This window comes from Poecilia formosa, unplaced genomic scaffold, assembly GCF_000485575.1.
Source record: "Poecilia formosa unplaced genomic scaffold, Poecilia_formosa-5.1.2 Scaffold850, whole genome shotgun sequence".
In the NCBI taxonomy this organism is placed as follows: Eukaryota; Metazoa; Chordata; class Actinopteri; order Cyprinodontiformes; family Poeciliidae; genus Poecilia; species Poecilia formosa.
The window spans coordinates 12965-32561 of record NW_006800789.1 but is presented as its reverse complement, the minus strand read 5'-3'; the positions used below and the strand labels follow the sequence as shown (position 1 = coordinate 32561).

The 19597-nt window shown below is 38.1% G+C and overlaps 5 protein-coding genes and 1 long non-coding RNA gene across 6 annotated transcripts in view; 5 read left to right on the top strand and 1 right to left on the bottom strand.

Annotated features, from left to right (window-relative positions):
• Window positions 1-1294: 1294 nt before the first annotated feature.
• Window positions 1295-2507, top strand: LOC103131823 (olfactory receptor 11H2-like). The gene has a single exon (XM_007543555.2). The coding sequence runs from the start codon at window positions 1559-1561 to the stop codon at window positions 2498-2500; it is 942 nt and encodes a 313-aa protein (XP_007543617.1). The 5' UTR covers window positions 1295-1558; the 3' UTR covers window positions 2501-2507.
• Window positions 2508-4784: 2277 nt separating this feature from the next.
• LOC103131830 (olfactory receptor 6N2-like) lies at window positions 4785-6217 on the top strand. Its single transcript, XM_007543563.2, has one exon. It carries the CDS (start codon window positions 4789-4791, stop codon window positions 5746-5748), a length of 960 nt encoding a protein of 319 aa, XP_007543625.2. The 5' UTR covers window positions 4785-4788; the 3' UTR covers window positions 5749-6217.
• A 106-nt stretch (window positions 6218-6323) lies between these two features.
• LOC103131828 (olfactory receptor 11A1-like) lies at window positions 6324-8488 on the top strand. Its single transcript, XM_007543562.2, has one exon. The coding sequence runs from the start codon at window positions 7515-7517 to the stop codon at window positions 8460-8462; it is 948 nt and encodes a 315-aa protein (XP_007543624.1). The 5' UTR covers window positions 6324-7514; the 3' UTR covers window positions 8463-8488.
• A 1725-nt stretch (window positions 8489-10213) lies between these two features.
• LOC103131827 (olfactory receptor 2T2-like) lies at window positions 10214-11405 on the top strand. Its single transcript, XM_007543561.2, has one exon. The coding sequence runs from the start codon at window positions 10273-10275 to the stop codon at window positions 11233-11235; it is 963 nt and encodes a 320-aa protein (XP_007543623.2). The 5' UTR covers window positions 10214-10272; the 3' UTR covers window positions 11236-11405.
• A 1977-nt stretch (window positions 11406-13382) lies between these two features.
• LOC103131826 (olfactory receptor-like protein COR2) lies at window positions 13383-14309 on the top strand. Its single transcript, XM_007543560.1, has one exon. It carries the CDS (start codon window positions 13383-13385, stop codon window positions 14307-14309), a length of 927 nt encoding a protein of 308 aa, XP_007543622.1.
• A 4727-nt stretch (window positions 14310-19036) lies between these two features.
• The window catches only part of LOC107834918 (uncharacterized), a 9356-nt gene continuing 8795 nt past the window's right edge, over window positions 19037-19597 (bottom strand). The window contains exon 2 of the long non-coding RNA XR_001660755.1: window positions 19037-19584. This is a non-coding gene — a long non-coding RNA (uncharacterized LOC107834918). The remainder of the gene's footprint in view (window positions 19585-19597) is intronic.

Sequence of the window (19597 nt, the reverse complement as noted above, 5' to 3'; positions counted from 1 at the left end):
TTGCACGATTCATAATGACGATGCAGATATTTCTCTATCACCCTTTGTTTAACCCGTTCATTTATGGTTTTAAAATGAAGGAAATTAATAAACATCTGAAGAGATTGTTCAGCTCAGTAATTCAGTGATTTTATTTTAATTTCATTTTGAGTTTCATTGCTTTCAAATCATTTTACTGCATCTCAATTTGGTATTCAAAATGTAAACAATGTAATTTACATTCGTCTAGGTTCAGGTTTAGCCGTGTTCATTGTTTCCATTGTGACGTAACCGATCATTACAAGGAATGTTTTAAATGTCCACTGGAATCAACAGGAATGCTTCCTGATTGTTGCAGCCATTAATTCACTGGACTACGTAAAATATAACCTACCTAAACAGCGTCTTGTTTAACCCAACCTCCATTTACTTTCTTTGTAATTACAGAATTTCACTGCGTTCCACTTCGGGAACACGGTTTGGTGTCTTTCCTGATGATGTGTGTGATGATGTATTACTGAAAATAAATACTCTAAGGGAAGATGTTTTTGAGAGATTAATCATGCAAATTTCTGATTATTTGACTGATTGATGGCCAGTAAAAAAAAAAAAAAAGTTAAAGTCTAGACTGGACTTTCCTTTCTTAATGGGACATTTCCTCATTGATCAGTAAAGAAAAAAACTTGTTTAAGCTACATTTGTAAATATCTTTGATTGTGGTGACGCTATTTTAGCTGCTTCTTCTGCATATATGTGTTCTTTGGATTTTATACATGCATTTGTTGTATGGTGTACTTCTAAAACTGGATGACACATGGGCATGTAACTTTGTGAAAACTTGTACTTAATAAACTGCTTTTATATTTAAATATGCTTTTAATACTTTCAAACACTTGCTGGGATTTCAAGCTGGCTCCTCTTTTCTGCTGGAAACACTCAAACCTGACTTTGTTACACAGATTCTGACCAAAACTTAGGGAAATAAAGTCTTAATCATATCCTATAACATAAAATATTTAATTTCTAAGTCTGTTCTGGGATTGTACGACTCAGAAGCTGTAAAGACAAACTGTTTATTTAGGCTTATGCTGACATCAGCATAATGCTCTTCAAAGTAAAGATCATATTCTCCTCATTTTTATCAGCAGCATTCATTTATTTTCAGGTAACTATGTTAAACTTAAAGAAAACATTTTTAAAGCCTTCATTGTGTTATGTAAGCTTTGCTATGAAGGTGTATTTGTCAAAAGTTTGAACCAGAAAGTTAGGAACAGTAAAAATAACTCTCCCAAACACACATGTTCATAAAACTCCTTGATGGTGTCATGATGGATAATTTTACCTTTGGATAATTATGCCCAGAGCAGGGTTCAGAAACCATCTTAGTGCCCTCCACCCTGCAGAGGGGAGGGCAGGAACTTATAAAACAAACATTCAACAGACTCAGATACGTATTCGGAGCTTCTGCTGGTCACTGGAAGTTCGACTGCAGATCATTACTTGTATTGTGAATTGGACGTTGATCAAACTGTATTACATTTGAACTGAATCTGTCTGAAGAATTTCAGTAGAGAACATCATGGAAGACCAGATTAACATTACCTACATAACTCTGTCTGGGTATGTAGATCTGAACAGATACAGATACTTTTACTTTTTCGTTGTACTCACTGTGTACATCTTAACAGTCTGCAGCAATGCTACTATTCTGTATCTCATCTGGATTCACAAAAACCTCCATGAGCCGATGTACATCTTCATCGCAGCTTTGCTGTTTAACGGTCTTCTTTACAGCACCAACATTTACCCAAAGCTTTTGATCGACTTCTTATCTGAAAAACCGAATGTGTCGTATTCGGCTTGTCTTTTACAGTTCTTTTTGTTTTATTCTTTTGGTTGCTCAGAGTTCCTCCTGTTAGCAGCCATGGCCTTCGACAGATATGTGGCCATATGTAAACCTCTGAGGTATAGAAATATAATGAAAAGAAGTACTGTTAACATTTTCCTGGTTCTAGCTTGGTTTCTACCTGCTTGTTATCTTGCAGTGCAGGCAACACTGAGCTATCAAGCTAAATTATGTGCATTTAACTTGGAAGGAATATTTTGTAACAACACTATTTATGCCCTTCAGTGTGTGAGATCAACAACCATCACTGTAGTGGGGATTGTAGCTTTATTACATGTTGTAGTGCTTCCTATGCTCTTCACTACCTTCACGTATGCAAACATATTTAGAATATCTTACCGCAGCTCTAAGCAGTCCAGGAAAACAACAGTAGAGACCTGCGTGCCTCACCTGCTGGTTCTGACCAGCTACTTCTGTTTGATGACGTACGATGTAGTTATAGCCCGAGTTCAGTCCGATTTCCCCAGAATTGCACGATTCATAATGACGATGCAGATATCCCTGTATCACCCTTTGTTTAACCCGTTCATTTATGGTTTTAAAATGAAGGAAATTAATAAACATCTGAGGAGATTGTTCAGCTCGGCCAAAAAAGTGCAAGCAGTAATTGGGTGATTTTTTTTTTTTTTCATAACTGCTCTCAAATCCGTTTCCTGAATCTCATTTGGTTTTCAGTGTCATTATGACTTAAATGATTCTGGATTCCATTTAAAACACATTTGATGTTTTAATTATTTAACTGCAAGCAATCAAAATTGTATTACTGCGCTTGTGTTACTGGCTTAATGATAAAATTGTGAAAAAATTATTTCATCATTACACCAGTACAAGACTGACCATGTTGGGTATCCACCTACGCCTGAAAAAACTTCTATGGTATATTTTTAAAATATCCTTGACAATGATGAAGTTATGTATATGTGCGCTGCTCGTTTCCTCCATACGTCATTGTTGAGATTCTGCTTGTCTTCCTTAGGGTTTACAGATTCAGTTGTTGTGCTTTGTAGTTTAGAATCTGAAGGAAACAACAACACAGGCTTATCATTTTTGTTTAATATTTAAGTATGCGTTTAGTACTTTCAAACACTTGCTGTGTTTTCAAGCTGGCTTCTCTTTGGTGGTGGAAACACCCAAACCTGACTTTGTTACACAGATCTCATTCTGAGCAAAATTTGGAGAAAAATAGTCTTAATCATTCCATTCTTGACAAGCTAAAAGTAATCTTTTTTATTTTCAAGACTGTACTCCTGGAATTGTGAAAATACACTGACTGTGAAACTGTTGTGATAAACTGTTTATTTAGGTTAATGCTCACATAATAATGTAATTAAATATCTTACTCTGCTCATTTAGAACCAGCATTCAGTCATGATCAGCTAACTTAATGTTAAACCTCTTTCAAGAGAACATGGCCGCCTGGTGTTGTTGTCAGTCGACTTGGAGAACCAGGTTTCTGTGAAGCAGCTCAAAACAGTTCTGAGTTTGTCTGTGTAAGGATCCAAGCATGACATATTAGACTTTCCGTTGACTGAAGGTTTACAAACAGTATGACCAGGATACCTGCATACAGACTGTCAAGGATGCAGCACCATTGTCAAGGATGCAGTCAGACTGCATGCAGTCAGACTGCATGCATGCAGTCTGACTGCATGCAGGTACAACAATCACTGTGGTGATTCATCCTATATCCCTAACTCTAACGCTAACTCTAACCCTACAGTTGGGGATTTAGGATGAAAACCAGAAGGATAACTTGCTCATTTGCTTGGAACAATTTGACTTTTGTATGTGAGAGTCATAGTATTTTGTTTGTTTTGGCGATTACGCCGAGTTTGCCGCATGGCCACGCCTCCTAAACACGCTCAAAGCCTCAAGGTTTTGATAACTTTTAATCCCCCATTCATTGACTGCGTTCTGAAGGAAGATGAAGCCGATAGCTCAAAATCCAAAGGAGGAGTTTGTTCAAGTTTCAGGTGTGTACATGTGAAAAATGGGCCAAAATTGACCTTCGACCCAAAATGGCTAGCTCAATGTATATGTTACAACATACCTCCAAGAAACTTTTTATTTTGCTCTACATGGCCACGCCCACTGTCAATTCCATTAAATTATTTTCACATTGGGGACATTTTTGTGCAAAGTTTGTTGAGTTTTTGAACAGGTTTAGGCCAGAAAAGAACAATTAATCCTAATATTACAATAGTGGATTTGTATGGACACATGAAATTAAATGTATTGAACCATTTTTGAGTATTGACAAACGGTTACCTTCTTCAAATCTAAGTGGCTGAAACATGACTGGGAAGAAACAACAAGGACAAAGTTTCTCATAAATTTTTCATAAGTTCCAGGTTGATGCATTTTATGTTGTCCAACTAATATTGAAAGTTTATTTTTATCTACTTTTAGGCATACAGGATGAAATATGTGATTTGAGGTGACTACTAGGATTCCATTTTATCTGTTATTTTTGTAACCAATATGTTTTACATTGTTTTATCTTTTGAGAGATGCACATCAATGTACAGTACACTTATGGCCACAATTATTTTTATTTTTAGCACTATTTATAAAGTACAATAATGATTTTATTATAATTGTGAAATACTGTGGTTAATTTCTTATGTACATTGAAAATTTACAATTTAGCCACTGTCAATGCTTTATAACACCGAGTTTGTCTTTGTATGAAATGCAGTCTTTACTGCAACACTGCATTAGTTTGTCATGCTACGGGTCTTCAGAGGTTTACACCCTCTGAAGGGGAGAGGGAGGGTCTCATATAAGAAGCTGTCAGCAGATTCAGACCTCTGCTGGTCATAATACACCAACTTTGATAGCAGGTAATGACGTGTGTCATGATTGAACTGAATTTGTCTGTTTGAAGAATTTTAAATTTATGCATGTATATATTTGTCTATATTATGGATGACAAGATTAACATTACCTACATAACTCTGTCTGGGTATGTAGATCTGAACAGATACAGATACTTTTACTTTTTCGTTGTACTCACTGTGTACATCTTAACAGTCTGCAGCAATGCTACTATTCTGTATCTCATCTGGATTCACAAAAACCTCCATGAGCCGATGTACATCTTCATCGCAGCTTTGCTGTTTAACGGTCTTCTTTACAGCACCAACATTTACCCAAAGCTTTTGATCGACTTCTTATCTGAAAAACCCATCATATCGTATTCAGCTTGTCTTTTTCAATTCTTCATGTTTTATTCTTTCGGCGGCTCAGAGTTCCTCCTGCTAGCAGCCATGGCCTTCGACAGATATGTGGCCATATGTAAACCTCTGAGGTATAGAAATATAATGAAAAGAAGTACTGTCAGTGCTTTCCTGATCATAGCTTGGTTTGTGGCTGTTTTTTTTCCTATAGTGCTAGCAGTGCTGAGCTATCAAGCTAAATTATGTACATTTAACTTGGAAGGAATATTTTGTAACAACACTATTTATGCCCTTCAGTGTGTGAGATCAACAGCACTCACTGTGTTTGGGATTGTTGCTTTTTCAAATGTTGTAGTGCTTCCTATGCTCTTCACTACCTTCACGTATGCAAACATATTTAGAATATCTTACCGCAGCTCTAAGCAGTCCAGGAAAACAACAGTAGAGACCTGCGTGCCTCACCTGCTGGTTCTGACCAGCTACTTCTGTTTGATGACGTACGATGTAGTTATAGCCCGAGTTCAGTCCGATTTCCCCAGAATTGCACGATTCATAATGACGATGCAGATATCCCTCTATCACCCTTTGTTTAACCCGTTCATTTATGGTTTTAAAATGAAGGAAATTAATAAACATTTAAAGAAGCTCTTCTTCAGTGCCACCAAAAAAACAAGTCAGCAGTAATTTAGCAACATGTTTGCCTTCTAGTCATTTTACTGTATCTCAGTTCGGTGTTGAAAATGTAATTATCATAATTTGGATGTTCGTAGATTCATTTGAGCTGTGTTTACTGTCTCAGTGACTAAATCATCAAAAGTTTTGTTGAGTAGTCTAATTGTTTCTGTGATTAAAATAGTTTTCAACACAGCAGCTAACAGAGTAAATGTTTGGGTTTTCTGTCAGACTGTCAGTTATGCAAACAGCATCAAAAATGCTACATGTCAGATCGGTTCTGAAAATAACACCAGCAGATTCACATTCTGAACATTAAAAAAAATCTAAATAGCCAAAGGAAAAGACTTGTTAGGTAAACTATGTTCATATTTCATAATTGTTGGATTTTTCCAAAAAGGGTTTTTATTTCCGTAGCTGAATTCACTAATGAAACACATTACATAGTTTAATTACACACAAAAAATTATCAAAAGTGTTTATTACCAGCTTAAAGGTTGTTGTTTTTTTTTTTTCCAAAAAGTACTTTTAATCTGAGAAATGAATTTCATTGGGAAGCATGTTGTAATTTTGACTGACAGTACAACAGTACGCTACATAACAAACCATGAAAAGTTAGAAAAATAAACATTAGAGGAAGCAAAACTTTTGTTCAATATGTTTAAAGACTTATTTCACCAGAGTGTAAAATAAACGCTTGTATAATGTTGATTGATGTTTTATTTTGTGAATGTAGATGGTATTTATGGTTACATTTGTTATTTGTAACATTGGGCCTTCAGGGCCAAAGCTCTTTGAAAAAGAACTGACTTTTTCTAGTTAAACCTTGAATCAATGGAAACAAATACTACGTTTCCTGTTGTGATGTGTTGAAGCTGGTGTATTTGAATATGATTTCCACTCAGCCTCGTTCTCACCTAAGACTAAAACCAACATGTTTCTGATGAAAAAACACATCGGTGCTAAGCCAGGCCTAGTCAAATCTGCTCTGTGGGACACAATGTGTTTGGGTTTTATTTTTGCTGTATACGGTCTCATCTGCACAGCACTAAAGTAAAAGTTGAAAGTAGCCAAAGACCAATTTACATGACTGACATCTTTCCAAATCAGTTTCTTTCAATATAAAACTAATGAAACTTCAACCAGAAACTCCAGTTTGTCTAGTGAAATTGGTTAAAACACGTTTGTTCTTTGTTCAGTGAAGTTACACACGGTGGGTAGAAATCTTACTGAAGTTAGAGTAGCGATACGTCGTAATAAAATTACTCAGCAATCAGAATCGGCCTGTACTGTCGTCATACGGAAGCGCAACTAAATTTGTTTTGTCAAGAAAGACAAAGAAAAGACAAACAGCACAACACCTGATGGGAGCCTGAGGCGCTGCCAGTTCATTACAGACATCAGGGTGGATTGAGGACGTAAACGTAAAAAGGACAATAAAAGACTACAAACACTCCTCAAAGTACATTACACATAATATTTTCCCTTTAAGGTGCTCTGATGTGTCTAAATAAAAGCCAACAAATTATGAGGATTATTTAGAAAACGATACGGTTAAAGCAGAACTCTGAAGCCACCGGCTGTCAGGCCTCCAGGCCCCAACATGTTGTCATGTGATCTGTAAACACTTTAATGAGATCCACAGAGGGGGACGCAGTCGGATAAAAACCTCTTCACTCGCCCGACTCGTTCCTTCAGGTGAGACCACTCAAGTTCACGTCCGTATTCATGTCAGTTGTTTCGACAAATTGCTGTTTTTTACTTTAAATGAATTTGTTATGGACGCGGTGGCTGGTGAGCTAAACGCTACGTACATAACCTTCGGTGGGCATGTAGAGCTGCACAGGTACAGATTTCTGTACTTCTCCGTCATGCTCGTCGTGTACGTCCTGATAATCTGCAGCAACTCCGCCATCTTGAGCCTCATCTGGGCCCAGAAGAGCCTCCACGAGCCCATGTACGTCTTCATCGCGGCCCTGCTCTTCAACTCGCTCCTCTTCAGCGCCACCATCTACCCGAAACTCCTGGTGGACTTTCTGTCCGACGAGCAGACCACGTCTCTGTCCCTGTGCAACCTGCAGAGCTTCACCTACTACTCCCTGTGCGGCGCCGAGTTCCTGCTGCTGTCGGCCATGGCGTACGACAGGTACGTGTCCATATGCAGGCCCCTGCAGTACCAGGCCACCATGAGGAAGCCCACCGTGGTCGTCCTGCTGGCTCTGGCGTGGCTTCTGCCCGCCTGTCAGCTGGTGCCGTCGCTCTTCATCAGCAGGAGCTACAAGCTGTGCCACTCGACTTTGAACGGGATTTTCTGCAACAACGCCATCTCCCAGCTTTTCTGCATGGACTCCAGAGCGTCGTACATCACGTACGGCGCGTTCATCGCGCTGAACACAGTAATACTGCCCATGCTTTTCATCCTGTTCACTTACACAAAAATACTGATCATTTCCTTAAGAGGCTCTGGAAGCATGAGGAGGAAGGCGGCGAAGACGTGCTCCCCTCACCTGCTGGTCCTGATCAGCTTCTCCTGCCTGTGTTCGTACGACATCGTCGTGGCCCGGCTGCAGGTCGACCTGGACAGGACGGCGCGGTTCATCATGACTTTACAGGTGGTGTTGTATCATCCGCTCTTCAACCCCATCATCTACGGCTTCAAGATGGAAAAAATCCACAGACACCTCAGAATGGTTTTCTGTCACGACAAACGCAAAGTGAGCGTCTGAGGAAACGTTTTCCTCTGTGTGTGAAAGGCAACATGTTGGACTTTAACAATGCATTACAGTTCTGATGTTTAACATTTAGTGATTTTTCTTTAAGTTTACCTTTAGTGTAATTACTACCTTGATTGTTGTTGTTATTATATTGGAGAATACAGTAGAAAAATATAAAATAAAACCAAGTCCCCATCTTTGACAGGTACAAACATTATGTACCTGTATAATAATGTTTGTACCTGTACTGATTACAATAGCTGCCAAAGATGGGGACTTATTTTTATTTTATTTTTATTTATTTATTTATCTTCAGTTTCAGTAGTTTCTGACTTATGATTTGGTGAAGAAAATATCTTACTAAAAAGAAAAGTGTGTATTTCAAATCCACTTGTGTGTTTTGAATTCATGTTCAATGTTTTCAATAAAGTCAGTCGGTGATGAAGAGGTGTCATCATTTCAGCTGAAGCGTACAGAACATGCAGATCAAGTCACAAATATGAAATGCATAAGAATAATAATCAGATAATATTAATAATCAAGACTGTCCAAAACTCTGTTGTCTCGCATGAAATCACAGTATTTGCTTAGGAAATTAGAATGTGAGGATTATTTGTCTGATTAAAACCTTTTGAAACTTTACAACCTTCAATCAGATAGTAAACATTATTTTTCCTTAAAGCCCACGTCTGTATTAAAATTGTCTTCCTTTTTTCCATTAGTCTGATGTTAAGTTTAAGTGTCATGTTTTCATGAAAGTTGCACTAAGCAAGTTTATTATTTATTTTTTTACATATTTGTTGACACTATGAGAAATATAAATTGTGACAGAAATCGAGCTCCTCTGCCTTCCCCCAGTGTTAACTAGAACCAACCAATCACTTGTTTTATTTACATTTTCACTGTTTGTGTGAAAATGTAATGTTAAAAATGTTAGTTCAGTTATTTAAAAAGAAAAAAATCTCATAGGAGGTGAACTGTATGCATTTCTTCATCTGAACACAGTACTTCTGTTGGGCTTGTGCTTCTTCCTAAGGGTCATGACACGACACTCTGGGACTAAAATAATCAAAATATGTTTTCGCTAACTAAGGATTAATCTCCATGGCAACCATTCAGAAAAGGCCTGGGGGTGCTGAAGGTGCGTCTCCTCGTCTTTTCTAGTTGCAGTTTGCAAGCCACTGAGCTTCCGGCTCACAGAGCAGCCTTCCCCCATTCAGCTCCTTCAGACTAGCCGACAGCAATTAGCAAACATCTGGTGGAACTGGGCATCTGCTGAGTTCTTTATAGGAGTTAATTCTCAGAGCAATGCTGATAAAAATGCTGTTAAAGGGTTAACAGAGGAGCCGTGTTGTGATGACTTCCTGTAGAGGAGTTTCTGAAAGAACAGGAGCTTTTTAAAGAGACAGAGGCCCAATTTCAATGTGTTAAATTATGAAATAAGTTTTCTTTTAAACACATTTGATATATAGATCATTTTTATAACACCAGAAGTTAACATAGTTCCTATAAATGACTCTATATGGCTGGAAAACACATAATACTTTTAATTCAGTTTCTGACATACAAGAAGCAAATAGTGATGAAATTTTCACGCCCAAGTTCTTAGGCCTTAATGAACCCGAGTTCCTGTCAGATGTAAACACGTTAATGAGGTCCATGGAGAGAGAAGCAGCTGGATAAAAACTTTGACTGGACCCGGACGCCTCACTGTGAGGTGAGCACACCCGAACCGGCGCGTCATAATATCCATTAACTTGAACTGCATTTCTGTGAGGCAACACCTTTTGGATTCCTGTCGTTGCCTTGTTGAACTTTTATAATGGATCAAATGAATGACAAACCAAACGTAACATATATAACTTTTGGCGGCCATGTTGAATTGCAGAAATACCGCTTCCTGTACTTTGCGATGACGTTCAGCGTCTACGTCCTCATACTCTGCAGCAACTCAACCATCCTGTGTCTCATCTGGGTCCGACGGAGCCTCCACCAGCCCATGTACGTCTTCATCGCCGCTCTGCTCTGCAACTCGCTCCTTCTCAGCACCAACGTCTACCCGAAGCTTCTCATCGACCTCTTATCCGACGTGCAGATTACGTCTCATTTGGCGTGCAGGATTCAGGCTTTGATCTATTACTCTCTGTGCGGTTCTGAGTTCCTCCTCTTGGCAGCCATGGCGTACGACCGCTACGTCTCCATCTGTAAACCGCTGCAGTATCAAGCCGTCATGAGGAAAAGGACGGTGACCGCTCTGCTGGTTCTGGCGTGGCTCCTGCCATCCTGTCAGCTCGTGCCGTCACTTATTCTAGGCGACGGTTTCAGACTCTGTAAGTTCACGCTGAATGGGATTTTTTGCAACAACGCCGTCACCAAGCTTTCCTGCATGACTTCAGCAGGGCCCTATATTATATATGGCGTGTTCATTTTAGTTAATACTATATTCTTCCCCTTGGCTTTCATCCTTTTCACCTACTGTAAAATACTTGTCATATCCTACAGAAGGGGCTCGGACGCCAGGAAAAGGGCCATGCAGACCTGCGCGCCGCACCTGCTGGTTCTCGTCAGTTTCTCGTGTTTGTGTTCGTACGACGTCATCATAGCCCGACTGGATATCGATTTGCCCAAAGCGGCGCGATCGATCATGACTCTGCAGGTGGTTCTGTATCAGCCTCTGTTTAACCCAATAATCTACGGGCTGAAGATGAAGGAAATCCACAAACACCTCAAGAGGCTTTTCAGCCGAAGCAGGATCTGTGTTTGTGTTGCACTGATCAATAACTGATAGTTCAGTTCAGGTTATGGTATGAATAAATATCATTAATGCCTTAAAAAAAGATGACAGACTCACTAGTGTAATGACAAAGTTATTGTTTAACTGGTTCTTATATTTTGTTAGTGTATTAAGGTTTGTAAGAGTCAAAATTAAACTAGGTCTTGTCATATTCTTTTATTGTAAATCATTAATATCATTATCTTTTATTGTAAGAATTATTTCTATTTGAGTCATAATATTCATTTAAATTCCTATTGTTTTTGTTCCACAGTGTACTATGCTACATAGTTAAGACAATGTGACATTTCATAGCTTCTTATGTTTCTCTCTTACCTGAAAACATTTTTTAATGGTGACATTTATCGTTTGTCTGTTTTGTAAAGTTTCCTCTTTTTTTTTAAGACTTTATGAAAAAATATCTCTGCGGGTCTTTGTTCATTCATGAAAACCAAATAGCCTGTTTAAAGTTGCTTCTGAGCCACAATAAATGGAACGTTGACCAACATATTTGATGCGTGTTGATGATTTTTGAAGGCGGCTCTCGTCAAAATGTAACACCTGTTCCTGGTTTCTCAATTGGTGACTGCATGTTGTTTTTCTGACCGTTTATTTTTGTGTTTTTATGCTGCCTTGCTGCTGAAATGTGCCATAGAAATAAACCTGATTGATTTTTGGATTGATTGATTAACATGCACGTGCTGTCACCTCTGATTAAATTAGTGTTGACAGATGTTATTAACTGGAGTCAAACACATTTATTCATAGTAGATTATTGGTTAAAGAAATTTTAGTAAAATGGAGAGATCTTAAATTATATTCAATCCACCACAAGGTGCAATGATGTGGCAACATCAATGTTACTAACATCGCCGCTCAGTGGTCATAATGTTATGCCTGAACATTCCAATTGCAACAGTTAATGTACTGCTACTTCTTTCACTGTATAATGTACTTTTTTCAGAAACACGTAGATCTTCCCAATTAATCAATAAAAACATGTTACTTGCGATGATATTTGTTAGTTTTCACTTGAAAGATTCATGACTTCATCAACATTTCAGCGCTGTTTGTGATGAAGTCATCATTTTGATTTCTAAACATAAGTAAACGAAGGTGATGCAAAACGTTATTTAATATCTTGTCCCATATCAAGGAAATTGATAGCAAAAAAAAATCACTATAATTTCATAATAAGCTGATCATTTACAATACATTACTTTCAATGCAGATACATAAATATTACAAAGTGGATTCTATGTGAAAAGGAAAAAGTGGAAATCATTGCAATTCTCTAGAGTCTTGAATAACCAATTACTTTGGATATTGTTGGGCATTAAAGGGGCAGTGTTATGTAAAAATGACTTTTTTGAGCTTTTCACTATATTATAATGTTATTACCTCATCAAAAACATACCTTTCAGGCATGTTTTAGAAATCCTTTAATCTCCATGGCAACCGTTCAACTGTCCAAAACGCCTGGGTGGACTTAGCCCCGCCTCTGAGGACCAAGCTCCTCCTCTGAGCTGCAGATTCCAAGCTTCTGCCTTGCAGAGCAGCTCTCCCCTGCCACTCCTCCACTCAGCTCCTTCAGACTAGCCAGCAGCAATTAGCAAACACCTGCCAGAACTGCGCAGCTGCTGAGCTACGTCTGAGCTACGTCTGAGCTACGTCTGAGCTACGTAGCTAAGGGTTAACAGAGGAGCCATGTTATGATGACTTCCTCAAAGCAAAGTGCTGGAAAGAGCAGGAGTTTCTTAAAGAGATAAATGCCCAATTTTAAGACATTAAATAACAAAGTCAATTTTTTTTAATATGTCACATTTGACATATGTGGCATTTTTATGACAACTAAATGTAACATAGTTTCTTGGTAATGCTATAAGATGAAACTATGTGCCTGCAAAACATATAACACTGCCCATTTATTACTTGTTGTTGGAGACCCCTACAGGGCCAATGTGGAACTGCGCTAGCTGCTCCTTATGCTCACAGCTGAGACAGCCAGTGTGGATGATGATGATGATGATGATGGTGATGATGATGATGGAAGCACTAATAAAAACAGTTCATCTCCTACAGACTTCTCAGTCAGACTGACTCCATCCTTGTACTCGTCCTGTAACTGTTTTTCTTTCTCTTGTATAATAACACTGAGAATGGAAGCAAAGACTAATATGACATATATAATTCTCGGAGGCTTTGTAGAAGTGCAAAGGTACAGATACCTTTATTTTATGATCATGTTGACTGCATATCTTGTAATAATTAGCTTTAACATCTCCATCGTTTGCCTCATTATTGTTCACAAAAGCCTCCACGAGCCCATGTATGTTTTTATTGCCGCTCTGTTAATCAACTCCATTCTTTTCAGCACCAACATTTACCCCAAGCTTTTCATCGACTTCTTATCAGAACGGCAGGTCATACCTTACCAGGCTTGCCTCTTTCAAGTTTTTGCGTTTTATTCTCTGAGCGCTTCTGAGTTCCTGCTGCTGGCAGCCATGGCTTATGACAGATATGTGTCCATATGCAAGCCTCTGCGATATCCGTCCATCATGACTAAGACCACTGTGAGTGCTTTGCTGGTTTTGGCTTGGTTTGTGCCTGCTTGCCACGTGTCAGTCTCCGTTATCCTGAGTTCCAACAAAAGGCTCTGCAGTTACACTATAAATGGGATTTTCTGCAACAATGCCGGCCACGGTCTCTACTGTGTCAACTCACCGGCGCTGTCTGTTTTTGGTGTAGTTGTGCTGTTTAACGTTGGTTTTCTTCCCATGCTTTTCATACTCTTCACATACGCGAGGATAATGGTGGTAGCCTATCAGAGCGGTAGGGAGGTCAGAAGGAAAGCTGCGCAGACCTGTCTGCCTCACCTGCTGGTTTTAATAAACTACTCCATCCTGATAACGTACGACGTCGTCATAGTCAAACTGGAGACGGATGTGCCGAAGATGGCGCGACTTGTAATGACACTTCAGATATTTATGTACAATCCTCTCTGCAACCCGCTCATATACGGGATAAAAATGAAAGAGATTTCCAAACATCTCAAGAGGTTGTTCTGTCAAACCAAATGGAAATAAAAGAATAAAAGAGGAGGAATTTAATGTTTGAATGCCTTAATGTGATTAAAACTAAATGCAGCTGTAAAAGCAAAAAATAATGATACCTTTGCAAACATTTTTAAATGTTTAAGTTTAATGCTCTTGTTTTTTGTTGGGGGGTTTTTTAGTTCACCTTCATGGCAGCTTCATACTGTATGTAATCCTCTATCAGCAGTAAGACATTCAACAGTAACTTTCACATGAAGCCTGTCTGGATAAAAAGAAAGTTTTGTTTTGATAAACTGCAAAAACACAAAATCTTACCAAGTAGTTTTGGTCTAGTTTCTAGTGCAAATATCTTCATACATTTGAAATTATAGATAACTTTTCCTCAAGGTAAAGCAGCTCGTTTTAAGTAAATAATTCCTTAATGTTGATGAAAAAGTTTTAGTTCCATTTGCAGATTATTTCATTTAAAACATGGGAAAAATATGTTGTTACAAGTGGAAGTAGTAATTTTCCATCAATATTAAGGAATTATTGACTTAAATCAAGCTCCTTTACCTTGTAGAGAGGTTACTTGTAAGTTAGTTTTGTCTTGTTTCAAGTGCAGTAAGATTTGCACTGGAAACTAGACCAAAACAACGTGGTTAGATTTTGTGTTTTTGCAGTGTAAGTGTACCATGACTCTGTGCTCTATGTTTGTCACAGGCTGCATTCAGCAGACTCATCATGTGCAGGCTGTCGTTCTGCAGTTTGCTCACTCTGTCATGTGACGCTTTGTGCTTACTGAAGTGTGGTTGTACTGATGAAGCAGGAAAAATGAAATAAAATTTGAATAACAACCTTCTTTAATTCTCGTTCATAGTTGTAAGTAGAGAGAGTGTTTGTAAAAACATTACTTTGAAGCAGGTGTCTTCTAATAGTGATCATAGATCATAGTGTCTTCTAACCAGCAGTCAACAGCAGAACACATTATTTAAACACGTTCCATTTATTTAAACCTGAAGCAAACAGAGGAGACTCTTGCAAAAAAACTGGCATCCTGTGAAAGCAACTCATACAGCTCTCTTACATAAACAAAGTCCATCATGCAAAATGAAACACACACACTCAAATTGTTTGTATTGTGTAAGCTATTATCAGCACAACAATTTTCTTCCATTTGTCTGGAGTCGGGTCNTGCTCACTCTGTCATGTGACGCTTTGTGCTTACTGAAGTGTGGTTGTACTGATGAAGCAGGAAAAATGAAATAAAATTTGAATAACAACCTTCTTTAATTCTCGTTCATAGTTGTAAGTAGAGAGAGTGTTTGTAAAAACATTACTTTGAAGCAGGTGTCTTCTAATAGTGATCATAGATCATAGTGTCTTCTAACCAGCAGTCAACAGCAGAACACATTATTTAAACACGTTCCATTTATTTAAACCTGAAGCAAACAGAGGAGACTCTTGCAAAAAAACTGGCATCCTGTGAAAGCAACTCATACAGCTCTCTTACATAAACAAAGTCTATCATGCAAAATAAAACACACACACTCAAATTGTGTGTAATGTGTAAGCTATTATCAGCACAACAATTTTCTTCCATTTGTCTGGAGTCGGGTCATGAGGAACTCGTCCCCTACTTGAAGGCACGTGCAGACGGGGGTCTGGGAGTGCTCGAGCACCTGCCCCTTTTGCTCCTTGCCCCCAAGTGCCCTTTAGGTAAATTTTTTTTTTTTTTGTATTATTTCCTAAGCCCTCTTCTGACACATAATAATATGTACTAAAATTTATTTATTTATTTTTGTACATCATAAGCCTTCCGGTCACCTTGTTACCTTTGACCTTTTGCCCGTGACGCATGACGCAGTTGCCTCTCGCGCAGTGAGATAAGGCGGATAACTGGAGCTCAGCATAGCGAACGTTCCAGATTACAGATCAGTTTTTGGTGGATTAAAATGTTTTTGGTGAATAAAGTGGAGTAGACTTGCTAAAAAGCTTCTTCCTTGTATCGCTAATGATATCAGTCATTCTTCAGTATCGCTTATGCAATAGGGGCACATCGCCCGTCCAAAACCGATCATCTCCATAATGGATATATACCCGATCTTCTAGTTTCCTTTGCTGCATAATTTATTCTAGCATTAGGTAAATGTGTCTTGGTAGAGAATAGCACTTAAATAAAAGTCCAACAAGGATATTCATTTAGAATTAAAAATAACTCACCCTGAATTACCATGATAGATATAATGTATGTAATAAAAGTGTGTAATTAATGAAGGGGAAAAAACTCAATCCAGACTTTCAGTATGTTTAGGTTTGGTACGCAGAGTATGAAGTAAATTTTTCCCCCCCGATTATTCAATGAAAAAAAACTGACCTCAGTTAAGTAAAATAAAATTGTAACCAAAACTTTAGGAATTGTAATGATTTTTTTTTTTTTAAACAAAAATTTTTGTTTAAAAATCTTTTTCTTTTTAAATTAAATAACTAATTTTTTTTCTTGTGAACTTAAAAAGTTATTTTGCCAAACATAAACTTTTATTTGTACACATCATTAATATTTTGTTGTGATTTTAGGCTCTGCCCACGACGTCATGTGGGAATCACAAGCAAAACTTTGAGTCACAAACAAAAACTTAGAATATCAAGAAAAGATTTCTGACATGTGCAAATAAGTTTGTTTTGCAAATAATTTTTTCACTTCATGAGACAAAAATGTGTGATTTTAATTTAAAAAAAGTTTTTTTAAGCAAAACTCAGTAGGCTTTTCTCATGGTGACATGCATTAACAATTCAATTTTGCATTAGTTTTTTCCCCCTCTTTCTGCAGTTCCACATTAAAGTTTGTTTTGCTCTGCTTTCCTGAATGGACCATCTTCATCTCCACTACAAGTGTAGCAAACAGGCAGCTCTTTTTTATAAATTACAGTACACTAAAAGGTTGCATTGTGCCCTTGTTTAATTGCGGGTTTGAATATTGCAATACTTTCCTATAACAAAATAGACCTGCGGAAAGAAATTACTAATAAAATATCTTGCATATGTATAGTTGTATGCTCTGTATAGAGATTTACCTTAGCTTTGATTATATATTTCACAATTTTGTAATTGTATTAAACTCTGACAGCTGTGTGGCTTTGTTAATATTCTGTTCTAGAATGCGGTTAGATGTGCCTTTTTTTTGAGCAACTGCCCCTTTAGTGATCTCTGCACGGCCCTGTCGTTTTCTTTAAGTTTTTGGCTGTAGACTGCAGAATGGGGCATTGGCTGTGCTGGACTGTTGGCTTGATCTAAGTCACAGGTGTCAAACTCCAGTCCTGGAGGGCCACTGTCCTGTAACATTTAGATGTGTCGCTGCTGCACCACACCTGAATAGAATAATTAGGTCAGTAGCAAGGCTCAGGAGAACTGATCTACACAGTGAGGAGTCAATTGAGCCATTTGACTCTGGTGTTTTGTACCTGTGGCACATCTAAACACTGTCTAAATGTTTTTTCTTTGTTAGTGTGTCATGTTGGTGACTGAAGCCTGTTATGATGACTTCAACACATTTCTTCAGACAGGTTGGCACGACTTTTAATGCTGTCCAAAAATTTTTTCTATAAGCTGACTAATTTCTTTAGTAATTATTTCTGACTTTTTTATGCTTGATCTTGTAAACCGGGTGGGCAGAGTAATGTGAATGAATATGACGGTGACACACACAGGTGAGTCTGATTAGTTTTGCTCACACTACTTTTTAAAATATTTATTTATTATCCTAATGTTTCTGCTATATTTCCTGTTTTTCCTTCCAGGCTGGAAGTCTTCCTCCTTCATGTTGGCGAAAACAAGAGCAGCACCAAAGACACTTCATCATCAGTGATCACAAGACCATCCAATGAACTTTCAAAGCACACTTCACCTTCATTGCAAAGTACCATTAATGTATAACCTTTGTTATATATTGCTGTCAGTGCTGTTTGATGTTTTGAAATAAAAGTAGATTACATATTGTAAATGGTGCTGGTGTTTTTGTAGCATCTAATGTGGCATCTAATGTCTTTTAAAATTAATTTGGGGATAATTGATGGCCAATGGTTTCTGGGGGGAAAAAAGGTTTTAATTGCTCTAGTGGCTTTTATTTGGTAGTAAAATGACAAAAAAAATTGAGTAAGGAGAGAAGGGGAAGACCGGGAAGCAAACCCACTACAGCCACATTGAAAACTAGAGCCTCCATTTGTAGGTTGTGCTTAACCACTGCACCACCACAACACACTCTGCAAGTAGTATTTCAGAACTCAGATTTCTATGTTAATATATACTTTACACCTTTCTGTGTTACATTAACATGTTCATAGTGTTAACTTTTGATAACATACACTAGTGTTGGGTAGATTAACACTGAAGTGTGTTTAATTTCAACTACTGTGAGTGTTGATTCATCTCTATCACAAATAACACTTTCAAAAGTGTAACTTCTACACCATCCAGAGTGGACCACTCTGACACTTTCGAAGTGTTTAATTTAACTCTGTAGGAGTTGATGGAACACTTCCAAATTTGCTGTTTGGTCCACAGCTGTTTCGGATTCTTCTTGTGGCCTTTGGATGTAAGATGAAGCACATGAACCAACAGAAGAATGCCTGGTTTTCCCAGCCTGTTGGAACAACAGGATAAATAGCAGACACATTAGGATAATAAACATTTTAAAGAGAAGTGAGCAAAACTAACCAGATCCACCTGTGTGTGTGTGTGTCACCATCACAGTCATTCAAAATACTTTGTCCACCCGGTTTACCACCTACAACATAAAGCATAAAAATGTCAGAAATAATTACCATGAACACAACTCAGACATTAGGCATTATAGAAATTAGTCAGCTTATAGAAACATTCTGGAGATGATTTCTTCTGCCAACCTGTCAGAAGAAATGTGTTGAAGTCATCATAACAGGCTTCAGTCACCAACATGAAGTACTAATGAAGAAAAAAGAAGCAGCCAATATGTCATTGTTTATTATTTATAGAGACAAAAACATTTTGGCTTAGCTTTGCTCGCATAGATCAAACCACCAGTCCAGCACAGCCACTCTCCCCATTATGGCGTCTATAGCCGAAAACTTCAAGAAAACGACTCCGCAGCTAAATAATGTTAACTCAAACTGCCTTTCTGACAGTTTTAATGTTTGTTTAACCACCCGACACCCCGTGCTACACCTGCTTGGCTAGCTTTAGCTGCTAACAAAAATAATAAACTAAGGGTGCTCACGTCCAGTCCTCGAGAGGTCCTGCAACTTTTCGATGCATCTTTACTCCAACAGACCAGGATCAGCTCCGAACAGACCTGCTAACCAGCC